The 14,934-nt window shown below is 33.3% G+C and overlaps 1 protein-coding gene across 1 annotated transcript; it reads right to left on the bottom strand.

Moving 5' to 3' along the window:
- Positions 1–981: 981 nt before the first annotated feature.
- On the bottom strand, positions 982–12,605 carry LOC139901229 (uncharacterized). The gene is made up of 3 exons (XM_071883958.1): positions 12,374–12,605; positions 12,123–12,307; positions 982–1,371 (listed from the first exon to the last, which is right to left on the bottom strand). Exons 1-3 carry the CDS (start codon positions 12,603–12,605, stop codon positions 982–984), a joined length of 807 nt encoding a protein of 268 aa, XP_071740059.1.
- Between the last annotated feature and the right edge of the window lie 2,329 nt (positions 12,606–14,934).

Genomic DNA, 14,934 nt, shown 5'->3' with positions numbered 1-14,934 from the left:
TAAACTCATTTAACATTTTAAACTATCATCAAGCATCATTAACATCTCCACTCTTCATTATCATTATTCATATTAATCATCATCTTCACATATTATTATCATCATAATCATAATTATCAAATCGTCATCATTTACATCATATATCTATCATAATCGTTCGTTTCAACTATAATACATCATTAATATCATCGTCACTTACTATATTAGCATCATCAATATCTATCATCAATAACAAATTCATCTATACCGCTGTCATTCACAATCATGTCATCAAATCATTACCCATTTATAATATTCATTATCATGATTTTTGCCAAGAAAAAACAAAACACCTTCATGTGTTAATTTGACAATATCAAACACATTACTATACAGTTGTGTCTAAGTGTACGTATATAGAAAGATAGTGAGATTTAGATGGGGATCAGGTACCAAGTGCATACGTGTATGCATTTATATCCATATTATATATATATATATATATATATATATATATATATATATATATATATATATATATATATATATATATAATTTTTTTTTAAACAAATGGGGTTATGCTTTCGGCCAAAAGAGAAGAAGCATCACTTTAATAATGGTAATAGCGCTTTCATCATACTCCATAAAGTTGAGTAAGGCCCTACGAGAATACATCACCAAAAATCGTTCCCACTCTTCTTTGTTGGATACAGTGGCGAAGCCAGGATTTTAGAGGAATGGGGTCAAAAAATAATACTAAAAGAAAACAAGCCAAAAAAATTTAATTAATAAAACATAATTAAGTACCAATATAACAAATCGAGTTATCTTCTAACATAAATGCCCCCTACGATCTTTCATTCGTTGAAAGCGATCCATAATTGCTTCATCCTTAACACTAGCAAGTGTATCTCTTTCTATGGCACCAAGAAGACAACCGTTAAGAAATTCATCATTCATTCGATTACGCAAATCTGATTTTACAAGCTTCATTGTCGAAAATCACCTCTCGACCGTTGCGGTTGCAACAGGCAAAACCAAAGCAAGCTTTAATAATCGATAGACATAACGAAATGAATGATCTTTTTCAGTTTCAACCATCAATCTAGCAAGGTCGGCAATCCCTTTTAAGTTGGAAAATTTTTCATCTTGATGCAAAACCTCATAGTAGATGTCAAGTTCATGCTTCAAATGATCCCTTTTCGCTTTATTAAAGTCCAAAGGATACATCTTACTCAACTTCATTAACTTAGATGCATCAAACATAAAGAATGAATTCCGTGGGCTTAAAGCTGCCATATTAGTAAGCAATTCAGTGCTTACTTCGCTAAAGCGGTCACCAAACTCTTGAATTATCATATCCAAAACTGTAATGACCCTGGTTTTTCCATCCTTAATTAATAATGTTTATTATTAATACGTGTGATTTAACGAATGTATGTTATTACATTTACTTGTTCTCATGATTAACCGTACATGACTTTTGGATGCCCGACACGTCTTTGTGACACACGAACTTTTAACGAATAATATTTTTAAATATTATTTACATTCATGATTAAGTTTTTTTTAAATCATTTTAATTAACTAAGGTTATTAGTTAATTACTTGGACTTTGTTGGATTTAATTGTTAAATTACTTGAACTTGGGCCTTTATTAGTATTAGTGGACTTAAGAAGCCCACCCTACTTCTTTAGTGGACTTATTAGCCCAACACTACATGTAAGTAGTCCATTTAAGTGTAACTAGTTAGTTTAAAGACTTGGAATCTAGTTATCACCTTTTTCCCATGAACACACCCTTAATAACCATCTTTTTGGAGCCTTTACATGCTAAGAACTTGTGGACACTTCCCTCCCTTTTTTTGATGAAACCGTCCCCTTTAGCTAGCAAAAGAGGAGTTCTTTTTTTCAAAATTTTGTTACATGTTACTTGCATTCTTTCATTTTTACACACACATACAAACACCACTTCAAACTCTCTCAACTTTTCTCTCTTTTTCTTGTAAGTAAGATGTTTATTTCTCTTCTTTCCTCCTTGTAAAAACCGTAGCCTTTAAGCTACATCATCATCATTTGTTTGTTGATTACTTGTTACTTGTTGTTGTTGTTGTTTACTTACTATTTTCTAAGAAACAAACTTGTTAGTTTGATTCTTCATTTATCTTGTTCTTACAAGGCATACAAGAACAAAACTCTTTATTTTATGTTCTACATATAATGCTTTAAAAAGATTTAAGTTCATGAGTTGTGAAATCATTACTTGTAAGTCATGTTGTAAACTTAAAGTTTACATTCTTAGAGATCAAACTTTGGTTTGAATCTTTAAAGTATGAACAACCCATGAACTAGTTACTTGTTTACTTAGCTTGTTTCTTTATATTATGCACTTTAAATTCATTATTGTTGGTTAAGATTAGTCAAGTGTTACTAGTTAACTTTGATCTCATTAATCTTGAACTAAAAGTTAACTTTAAAAGTTCAAGAACATGTAAGTAAGCTTTCTTTAATTATAACTTGGTACACTTATGTTAGATCTAGACTTTTGGGTCTAGGATCTTCAAGATCTAACTAAGAACTATGTTCTACAACTTAAGATCTTGATTTTATAAGTTTATTTTCAAGTTGTAACTTAATATTACTTTTACATTCCATGTATGTGTTGAATCTAAGACTTTGATGTAACTTTGGTTCATCAAAACACTTGCAACACTTAAGTGAGTTGTGCTTCATGTCTGAGACTTAAACTTGGGTTATGATGGTCAACCCTTGGTGAAAATGATGCAAACACATCAACGAGTTGTACACTTGAAGCTATATGCATCAAGGATGAGAACCATGATACGCATCGCGCACCAAGAACCACCAGAACCTACTGACCCTACTGTTTTACTGTTTTTGTGTCTGACCCGTATGACCTGGGCTACTGTAAATATGATTTTCAGATATTTCTATTTGAGTAGATAACTTTTCATATAGGACTCGTCTTAATCCGAGTTACGGTTTAGGATGTATGGCCCTCCGATCGTCACTAGGTCCATTTAACGTTGTGTAGAAAATTCAGACCTACTCGCACTTAAACCGTCGCCACGGTCAAACGAAGACGAGTTTGGTTCTGGAATTTTTACCACAACTAAAGGACTCATATACGGAGCCATGGCCAATGGTCTCACCTTATTTCAGTAGGTATTGAGGCCGTGGTGACTGACCGAAGTTAGCCTTTGTTTTAAACTTCTTTCATGAACGAAACTTACTTTACACCTTTTGTTTGATGATGAATGATGATGACCTTTAAGACCTAATTTACATACACTTAAACCTATTGGAACGATTTACTGACCTAGTGATATTTGACTTAGGTTGAGGACCCGTTTGGATAACCTACATACTTGCTTACTTTTCCCGAGTCATACTTTACCGCTACTTTATCATTGTGAGTTATAGCATTCCCTTTTTACTTTAACTTATTTTGGGAACTGAGAATACATGCAGATTTTATGTTTTACATACTAGGCACGAGTACTTAAGCTTTATATATGTGTGGGTTATACAATGGCATAAACATTCCCTTTAGCTCGGTAACGTTTAATCATTGGTTTTTGAACCGTGAACGCGAATCTTAGATATGGATCCATAGGGTTTGACATCCCCACTCGGGCTAGTCGCGCTAGCATTTAACGAGTGTTTAATACTTCGTAAACATACGCGCTTGCCAAGTGTACTTTCAGGGGGTATAAACGTTAAGTTAGTTACCAAGTGCCCACGGTTAACATATACTTTATCATACTGTTTTGAAACGCTCTAGGTAGCACTGAAATCTCGTGGCCTACTTACATTACTGTTATACTTAAACTATAGCTCACCAACCTTTGTGTTGACATTTTTAAGCATGTTTTTCTCAGGTGCTTAAGGTTTGCTTGCTTCCGCTATACTAGTCATGCTTTGTAGACACCCGCTCAGCTTATTAGAGATGTCACCGCATGAAACGTTATTTAGCATTCAAACATAATACTTTTGAACGATATATTTGTAACGACCTATGGGTCACGTACTATTACTTATGCTTGCTATTCGTAGAAGCATACTTTTGGGTTGTTAAACGTTTGATGTTGTTTAAGACATCACTTTTATTATGAATGCAAACTCTTTTGAAACAGCATATAGTGTTTGACCTTGTAATGATCCTGTTGTTGATGGTCCATACATGTTGATTTAGTACGGGGCGTTACATTTGGTATCAGAGCATTGGTTGTAGGGAATTAGGTTGCATTAGTGAGTCTAAGACCGACCCGAGTAGGATTCACTAATAGGACTAATCTACAACTTGCTAGTTTACTTATTTCTGCGGAACTTACTGCATACTGCTGCTTACTTTTACTGCTATATATCGTGTACTGCTACTTGTTCACACTACTGCATGATATTATCTGCTTTCGATTGCATGCTACTGTTACCTTTTACTGCTATGTAAACTCGCGGTATGCTTTTGCTTACTCTCGCTACTGCATGCTACTATCTGCCTTTAGCATGTTACCTCGGTATGATACTGTCACTGTTGCTATGCTACGTACTGTTGTAGATGATCTAGGCTGCTGTAGTTGATATGCCTGAATACGCGCTTGCTACATGTCTATTATTCGATATACCAACTTGGAGAACTTATCTTTCCCAGTTCAGATGTTTTCCTGAACTACTTTCCCGCTCGTCTAACCCTAAGAACTAGTAGTGTAATCCACCTGTTACTACTGTTTCACCGTTCCAGAGATTGAAACATTTCTTCACGCAATCTAGAAGAGTGTTCAGTTGATACGTACCTTGTACGCTTTCATGACCGTCACTTAACTCTTTCATTCTTTACCACTGCTCGACGATCTAACGACACTTCTGGACTTAGGTCCCTAACACTCCTAGACATTTGAGAAGCCAGGAAGGCATTCCCTTTAACAAGGTCATAGTATCTTCTACTGATGCTCAAACACGTCGTATTACTACTTGCTACACGTACAACTCGACACGAGACCCAGATTGAATTTCTAGAAAGTAATCTAACGATGTTACTTGAACCCGAATATATCGAAGAAATTTCAGAGCACTTAGGCATTGATGTATGACCTATGGAACTTACGCACCCACACCAAGAAACCGTGAGATTAATTATGTAGATTTTATTTTGAGACAACACAGGTAAAGCACTGTTAGATGAAATTGAGTAGAACTTGAAGTGATCACGTTACATTGACCATATGAAGTGATATTGGAATGAATGTACGATTTAGTACAATATAATGATGCCAGGCCAGCGTGATTATATTGAGGTAAATCATGCAGAAGTTCCAATGTTACTACATGATGAATATGAGGTGATCCAGGGAAACTTTGGCAGGGATCACTTGAGCATACGCATTATAGTCTGTTAAAGGTAGGGAAGGAATAACCACGTAGCCCAGATACTGTACAAGAAGGGCCTCGATTGCAGAATTGATAGCCCGAAAGTTTGTTATAAATATCGACACCATGGAAATTTAAGGAAAAAGTTCTCAAATAGGAAAAAAAAAATTGGTACTGACTTGCGGTAGAGCAATCGTTATCTCAGTTATGGAAACTCGCATGGATCCCGATTTTAATTAGGATACGTTTCATCACAACGTCTTATTGTCTCAAGGCTATTTAATACTAGAATGATAGAAACCTTACCTCTAAGAACCTTAGCATTATCATGAATAATAAACCATCAACAACCATGGGAATTAAGTATTCTATAGAACCGGCAAATGGTAAGCTGGCAGAGATAGATGAATAATTTTAGGTAGTACTTTAAGATTAACAGGTGGATCATTTGGAGATGACCTCATATTAACCAAACTTTGGAGTTTTAATGTAGTAGTTGAAAAGGATTAGTTACCTACGTACAGACATATGTTATTTGAGAAGATTGATAGAACTTTTCACAATAGTACAGTAAGATTTGATTTGGGATGAAATTTAAGATTAACCTAATACTCATCGAGCTAGGAAGCTTTGATGAAATAGTTGGAACGAACTGACTTTCAAGGATGAAAGCGGAATTTATTTATAATGGAAAAAAAAATTATTTGTATACCTCGCAAGAATGGTGAAACTATTATGGGGAGAGATGTAGCCCGAAAACTGAACCTTATTAGTTACATGACAACAACCCAAAATCTCACAATGGAAATGAGAAGAAATTCATCATTAACTACCAGAGACGGTATGCGGTTAGGACATCATCTGGGTTATTATTGACCATCTCGCCAAAACTGCTCACTTTCTAGCCATTAAAGAAACCGATACAATGGACAAACTTGCACAACGATACTTAAAGGAAATTGTATCCCGTCAATTCAGCAATTCAAAATCTACATTGAGGATTACCCAAGAATCTCATTTGATACTCATTCTTACGCAACTCTGAATCCTAACTTATTACGAGGAATTTCTTATTCAATGATAACCACACCACCATCCTTCTTACTTCGATATTAGTCATACCAGTTCGAAATTTTCCAAAAATCAATGAGTGGTTAACTCTCATCCTCATACTCTCTCATTCGTATCTCACTTATAAACAACAACTTCACACTTAAGCATTTTTGGTCAAAGGACTTATGCGCTACTAATAGTCATCTATCACATATAAATTCAATGGTTTTTATTACCTCAAATATCACTCAAAATTTTCAAAAGTCTTTCACTCGATGCTCATCAATCTTTTCCAACTTGTAACCTCCGAAATATGAAATTTTGTTTGCCAAAATCTTACACACATTATTTTACTGTGCTATCCTATCAGAGCTTTATAAAAATAAATATATTTTGTTCGCCATTCGCGAAAATTTTGAAATCATATACGTTATATAAAATAAAGTAAATGATTACTTACCTTTGACAAATACATGTAAAATTTTACTTTCACTCTTACAAATCAAATCTTTGTTCAAAATATATTTTACTTTGAATGGTACGAGTTGTACATAACCCTAGTTTACTAAAACTTCATTTCTTTCCATACATTGTCACCTTAAACAATTTCTATAAAATTTTTCGTTGCTTGCTATATAAAATTCTCCGTTACTCATTCGTACCCAAGTCATCGTGAAGACTTTATAACCGTCGAAATTGAGAAATTCATGTGTGCATGTGTTGAAGACGCTTCTGCCACATCATACAGAGCCTTTGGGCATTCACTGACATTTAAACCATTTAAAAGTCATTGCGTTACCCCAAGAACCTTATTTGCCACGCCTGTTGGAACAATGCTCTTTCTTACATAACTCTAAGTCCTGACTCATTTCAAGGGATCCTCATTTAGTGGTATTAATACCATCATTATTCCGACTTTAACACTAGCCATAACCTGTTTGGCACTTTGCAAATTCAAGAAGCAATTAACTTCTCATCCTCGTGCTTTATCCTTCGTACCCCACTTTTAGCAACGACTTCGCACGTAAATATTTTTGGCCCAAAGACTTGTGTCCTGATAATTACCAAAACTACATTTATGTCATTAGTTTTCATTACCTAGTAACTGGTCACCCAAGGATTCCAAACTTTTTCACTCAATCTTTTTTAACTCGTAACCTTTGAAATACGAAAAACTATGTTTATTAAAAAAATTTACACGTTGTTTATTTGTGCAGTCCTCACAAGATTTACAGACAATGAAGGTACTAAAAACTTTTCGGCCACTTAAACAATTTATAAAATCATATATGTATAAATTTATACTTACTTATTTTGATACTAAGTTATACCTTCAAATTATTTAAAAACCGCTCCTTTATCGAGTTATTCAACTTAAGTCAAATAGTTTTGTGCAAAATGGTACACGTTGCACCTACTTCTAAAGTTGCTAGGAACTTCGTTCCGTTTACATTGTCACAACCAATGGTTAAAGATTTTGTTTTTCAAAACTCCCTTAGTTGATTTTATCAAGGGTTTTTGTATTAAGACTACACCATATGGGGATCACACTTCTCCTCGCCCTCCGATAGGGATGAATCTTACTAATAAGATTTTTGTTAAAATCTCTTGAGCCACTTTGGATGGCGGTTCTATAAAATTTGTTAGAAAATCTTTGCACCCATAAAATGTTCTTTTTAAAGCTAGACATGACAAAAACGTGGGCCGATAAATCAGTTTTCTGAGGTACACTCATTGGTTACCCCATTGTAGGAAAGGTACTAGGTGGGTTACTGTTCTCAATACTTCACGGAAAATCACAACACCCCCGTAAACATACTTCACGGCAAATCACAACATCCCCATAAACCTCATCTCTATGAATCAGTATGTTGAGACACAAGAATCATTTTTGGAGATTCTTTTCACTCAGAGTAAACCATTCGTTAAGACCAAGGGTTCACGTATCTTCTCATCCGCACATCCCCTTAAGTACACGGATAAATTCAGAATGAACCACTCGAAGAGTTCACTCTCGTTCAAAGACCACACCTTTCGTGCGACTTTCTTTCAGAAATGTAATATAAGGTACTTTGAGAACCTATGAATCTTGTTATCCCTTGGGAGTGGACTGCTTAAAACATTTACGACACTAATGTGGATACTCTATATAATTCCTCCTTCGTTGGTTGCAACTATCTGTTGGCCTAGTTAACGTTAACCCTAACTTCAACATGTAACTGAAAGGATAAAGTTACATTACGGAACTGTGCTTTCATTTAATCCCAGGATAAGTTCACCCGCAGTATGGTAAACTGGGTGATATCCTTCATTTTTCGTTCAGACCGCCCTGAAGACACCACAAACAATTATGGCCTGCAAGTCCGATTGGCCACTTTCAGCTAAAATTTGAATTCACTTATTCAAATGGAACTTTCTTAAATATCGAGTTCTTTATGCCTCTGGCCTCCTTCTGAAATCAAGGGGTTAGTAAAATCCGTGGCTAAACACATCATCTTTCCTTTTGTGGATATACATTCAGATGACATACTCCTGTTAATCGGAAACGAAATCAATTTGTTGACCTCTTAGGACAAGAGACTTAATTAATGGCATATACCTATTCTCACTTTCATATTCCGAAGTACCTTTCAAGGTAAATAACTTAATTCTGAGCCACGAGTCTCACGGAACTTTGATACGCCCCTTCTTATTCGAATACGGTACCATTGTTGGTCACTCCTCATAATTTTGGGACAAAATTTTCTTTAATAGGTGGGTAATGTAACGACCCTGGTTTTTCCATCCTTAATTAATAATGTTTATTATTAATACGTGTGATTTAACGAATGTATGTTATTACATTTACTTGTTGCCATGATTAATCGTACATGACTTTTGGATGCCCGACACGTCTTTGTGGCACACGAACTTTTAACGAATAATATTTTTGAATATTATTTACATTCATGATTAAGTTTTTTTAATCATTTTAATTAGCTAAGGTTATTAGTTAATTACCTGGGCTTTGTTGGATTTAATTGTTAAATTACTTGAACTTGGGCCTTTATTAGTATTAGTGGACTTAAGAAGCCCACCCTACTTCTTTAGTGGACTTATTAGCCCAACACTACATATAAGTAGTCCATTTAAGTGTAACTAGTTAGTTTAAAGACTTGGAATCTAGTTATCACCTTTTTCCCATGAACACACCCTTAATAACCATCTTTTTGGAGCCTTTACATGCTAAGAACTTGTGGACACTTCCCTCCCTTTTTTTTTTTTGGATGAAACTGTCCCCTTTAGCTAGCAAAAGAGGAGTTCTTTTTTTCAAAATTTTGTTACATGTTACTTGCATTCTTTCATTTTTACACACACACATACAAACACCACTTCAAACTCTCTCAACTTTTCTCTCTTTTTCTTGTAAGTAAGATGTTTATTTCTCTTCTTTCCTCCTTGTAAAAACTGTAGCCTTTAAGCTACATCATCATCATTTGTTTGTTGATTACTTGTTACTTGTTGTTGTTGTTGTTGTTTACTTACTATTTTCTAAGAAGCAAACTTGTTAGTTTGATTCTTCATTTATCTTGTTCTTACAAGACATACAAGAATAAAACTCTTTAGTTTATGTTCTACATATAATGCTTTAAAAAGATTTAAGTTCATGAGTTGTGAAATCATTAATTGTAAGTCATGTTGTAAACTTAAAGCTTACATTCTTAAAGATCAAACTTTGGTTTGAATCTTTAAAGTATGAACAACCCATGAACTAGTTACTTGTTTACTTAGCTTGTTTCTTTATATTATGCACTTTAAATTCATGTTTGTTGGTTAAGATTGGTCAAGTGTTACTAGTTAACTTTGATCTCATTAATCTTGAACTAAAAGTTAACTTTAAAAGTTCAAGAACATGTAAGTAAGCTTTCTTTAATTATAACTTGGTACACTTATGTTAGATCTAGACTTTTGGGTCTAGGATCTTCAAGATCTAACTAAGAACTATGTTCTACAACTTAAGATCTTGATTTTATAAGTTTATTTTCAAGTTGTAACTTAATATTACTTTTACATTCCATGTATGTGTTGAATCTAAGACTTTGATGTAACTTTGGTTGATCAAAACACTTGCAACACTTAAGTGAGTTGTGCTTCATGTCTTAGACTTAAACTTGGGTTATGATGGTCAACCCTTGGTGAAAATGATGCAAACACATCAACGAGTTGTACACTTGAAGCTATATGCATCAAGGATGAGAACCATGATAAGCATCGCGCACCAAGAACCACCGGAACCTACTGACCCTACTGTTTTACTGTTTTTGTGTCTGACCCGTACGACCTGGGCTACTGTAAATATGATTTTCATATATTTCTATTCGAGTAGATAACTTTTCATATAGGACTCGTCTTAATCCGAGTTACGGTTTAGGATGTATGGCCCTCCGATCGTCACTAGGTCCATTTAACGTTGTGCAGAAAATTCAGACCTACTCGCACTTAAACCGTCGCCACGGTCAAACAAAGACGATTTTGGTTCTGGAATTTTTACCACAACTAAAGGACTCATATACGGAGCCATGGCCACTGGTCTCACCTTATTTCAGTAGGTATTGAGGCCGTGGTGACTGACCGAGTTCAGCCTTTGTTTTAAACTTCTTTCATGAACGAAACTTACTTTACACCTTTTGTTTGATGATGACCTTTAAGACCTAATTTACATACACTTAAACCTATTGGAACGATTTACTGACCTAGTGATATTTGACTTAGGTTGAGGACCCGTTTGGACAACCTACATACTTGCTTACTTTTCCCGAGTCATACTTTACCGCTACTTTATCATTGTGAGTTATAGCATTCCCTTTTTACTTTAACTTATTTTGGGAACTGAGAATACATGCGGATTTTATGTTTTACATACTAGGCACGAGTACTTAAACTTTATATATGTGTGGGTTATACAACGGCATAAACATTCCCTTTAGCTCGGTAACGTTTAATCATTGGTTTTTGAACCGTGAACGCGAATCTTAGATATGGATCCATAGGGTTTGACATCCCCACTCAGGCTAGTCGCGCTAGCATTTAACGAGTATTTAATACTTCGTAAACATACGCACTTGCCAAGTGTACTTTCAGGGGGTATAAACGTTAAGTTAGTTCCAAGTGCCCACGGTTAACATATACTTTATCATACTGTTTTGAAACGCTCTTGGTAGCACTGAAATCTCGTGGCCTACTTACATTACTATTATACTTAAACTATAGCTCACCAACCTTTGTGTTGACATTTTTAAGCATGTTTTTCTCAGGTGCTTAAGGTTTGCTTGCTTCAGCTATACTAGTCATGCTTTGTAGACACCCGCTGTGCTTATTAGAGATGTCACTGCATGAAACATTATTTTGCATTCAAACATGATACTTTTGAACGATATATTTGTAACGACCTATGGGTCACGTACTATTACTTATGCTTGCTATTCGTAGAAGCATACTTTTGGGTTATTAAACATTTGATGTTGGTTAAGACATCACTTTTATTATGAATGCAAACTCTTTTGAAACAGCATATAGTGTTTGACCTTGTAATGATCCTATTGTTGATGGTCCGTACATGTTGATTTTGTACGGGGCGTTACAAAAACCGTATAAAATACATCAACCTTGAAGTAATGTTGATTGGTGAAATTCTCCTTTCGATTTCTTGAAACCACATATACCTCATCCATGCTCAACATTTCAAGACCATGGTTTTGACAAAAAGAATTTACATCCTTCAATAATTCATCAAACCCGTTCGCCCTAAAGTTCTGCAAAGTCATTTTCGTTGCTTGCACTAATGAAACCGCTTCAAGAATATTTTGATCCTTTTTTTGAAGAGCTTGTGACAATACATTTGTCACCCCTAAAATGTGCAACATCAAGTGTAAATAGAACACAAAATCAAAGGAGTCAAAATAAGCTAGAATACCAGATGCTTGGCGCCGGCTCAAAGCATTATCACCGTCCTTTTTTACATATTCCAAAACCTTGACAACTTCTGGAAATAATGATTTCAAACTAAACATCGCATTATGATGAGAACCCCATCTTGTTTCACCAGCTCTTACAAGGGAAAGTTCTTGATTTTTTCCAGTTCCCGTTTCAACTTTGCCATTAGCAATTTCTTCTTCTACTCTATCTTTATGAGCTTCTCGGACCATATCTTTTCGTTTACAAGAAGCAGAAATAACAGTTACCACCAATGCCATTTTATCAAAAAAAAATCTCCAACCCCCACATGATGCTTCGCAACAGCCACAACCACTAATTGGAGTTGATGAGCAAAACAATGTATATAATACGCCGAGTTATTTTCTTTTAAGATCAAAGCTTTCAAACCATTGAACTCTCCACGCATATTGCTTGCTCCGTCAGAGCCTTGACCTCTTACCTATTCAATTCAATTATAAACTTAAAAGATGCACAATAAATTTGCAAAAAGGAAATGAAAGAGATAGATATAAATAGGTTTAACTTCTTACCTGTTTCAAACTCAAATTATGTTCCACAAATAAAGAATCGATGGCAGACTTAAGAGTTAAAGAAGACGTATCTTTTACATGAACAACACCAACAAATCTCTCCTTCACATGAACAACACCTACTTTTTTTTGCCAAAAACACATGCCCTTGTGGTTTACAAGGTCCCCTTGCCAAATAAAGTCTTCTTATTTCGTCTCTTTGATTAGGGTCATAGTTTAATATTTTTTTTCTATCCGCGGGATCCCAAGGAAGATCATTTATATCAATTTTTTTAGGCATTAAAGGAGTAGAACTAGTTCTTGAAAATTTGTTAAAAGCATTTGAACTTGAAGGTACTTCTTCATTAGATGATAATTTTCTCTTTACAAATCTATCAATTGAAGCTTGCATCTCTATATAATTGAATAATCGATAATCAATTATTAATAAGCCTAAAATTTATAGAACTCATTTTCGTATCACCGTTTATTTTAAAATTACATAAGTTTGAATTTAACTTGCTAAATATACATCAAAACATCAAACGAGTATTACAATCATTTAATATTTATTTTTAATATACTTTACTTATATATAGAGATATATTTAAATAATAATTATTATAATATCTTATTTTTATTTTATTAATTTTTAATAACAACAATATATAATACTTCAAATTATATTTCGAATTATTATTTATATATATACACACATATCAATTTACAATTATTTGTTCGTGAATCGTCGAGAGCAGTTGAAAGTCAATTGAATATATGAATCAGTTCAAACTTTTTGAGACTCAACCTTACAGACTTTGCTTATCATGTCGAGTTCATATTAAAATTAAGTTTAAATTTGGTCGAAAATTTCTGGGTCGTCACAGTTTCAATTCATACTTTGTTTTGAGCAGAAAAGTTTATTTCCAGATCTGATTTGAAATGGCTGAGATTCCTAGAAATATGACTCTTGAAGAAGCTCACAATCTTAGAAGAGATAGAGCTATTGAAGCTCTGCAACATCAGATGGAAAGAATGGTTAATTTGTTAGAAGATGGTGTTCCAAGAAGGAATAGAGCCAGATTTGAAAATGGAGATACTGTGACGACCCAGGAATTTCCGACTACATTTAAACTTAATCCTTATTTGATTTCGACACGATGAGCAAAGTCTGTAATGTTGAGTAACAAAATTTGTAAACTATATTCATAATATCATTTGACCTTCGACCGCTTCCGACGATTCACAAACAATTGGATGTAAATAAATATGTATTTAAATAAATAAATAAATGTAAATGTAAATATATATAATAATTTGAATTTATAAAATATAATGTAAGCATTAAAAATTAAGTATGTAAAATAAGATACAAAGTAGTTAAGTGGAATCTAAAATGAATCTATATATATATATATATAAATATATGAGTACTATGTATAATTAATATTATAATTATATTGTAATACATATAAAATATATAAATATAAATAAATAAATAAAAATATTATTATAAAACAAGTATTACATAATAAATGAAATGTAAGGATATACAATAATTAGAAATAATAAAATACAGTTGAATCATTAGAAGTAAATATGTAAAATATACAAGACAAGAAAATTATTACTAATATAAAGCTATGTATAGATATATATGATTCCTATATTAGTTAATATCTTATGTATATTAGAATATATAAAGGTTATAAATATATATATACATATATAATACATAGTATACATATATAATACATAGTATATATTATCTTTTCATATGCACACACATATTATATAAGGTATTTATATTAAGATGTTTAAATATTAAATATTTAGCCTATGTTATCATATAAAATATATTGTATAATTATAATATATAATGTTAATATACTATGTGTAATTATAAGTAAGAAATATAAGTGTTATACAAAAATTAGTATTACTTTCATTATTATTACTATTATTAAAAATTAGTATTCAATAGTATTAATTTTTTTTATTTATAACATATAAAGTTTGATATATATAT

The sequence above is a fragment of the Rutidosis leptorrhynchoides genome, chromosome 3 (assembly GCF_046630445.1).
Source record: "Rutidosis leptorrhynchoides isolate AG116_Rl617_1_P2 chromosome 3, CSIRO_AGI_Rlap_v1, whole genome shotgun sequence".
Classification (NCBI taxonomy): domain Eukaryota; kingdom Viridiplantae; phylum Streptophyta; class Magnoliopsida; order Asterales; family Asteraceae; genus Rutidosis; species Rutidosis leptorrhynchoides.
Note: the sequence above shows the minus strand (reverse complement) of the source record. Positions and strands in the feature narration are given on the sequence as shown.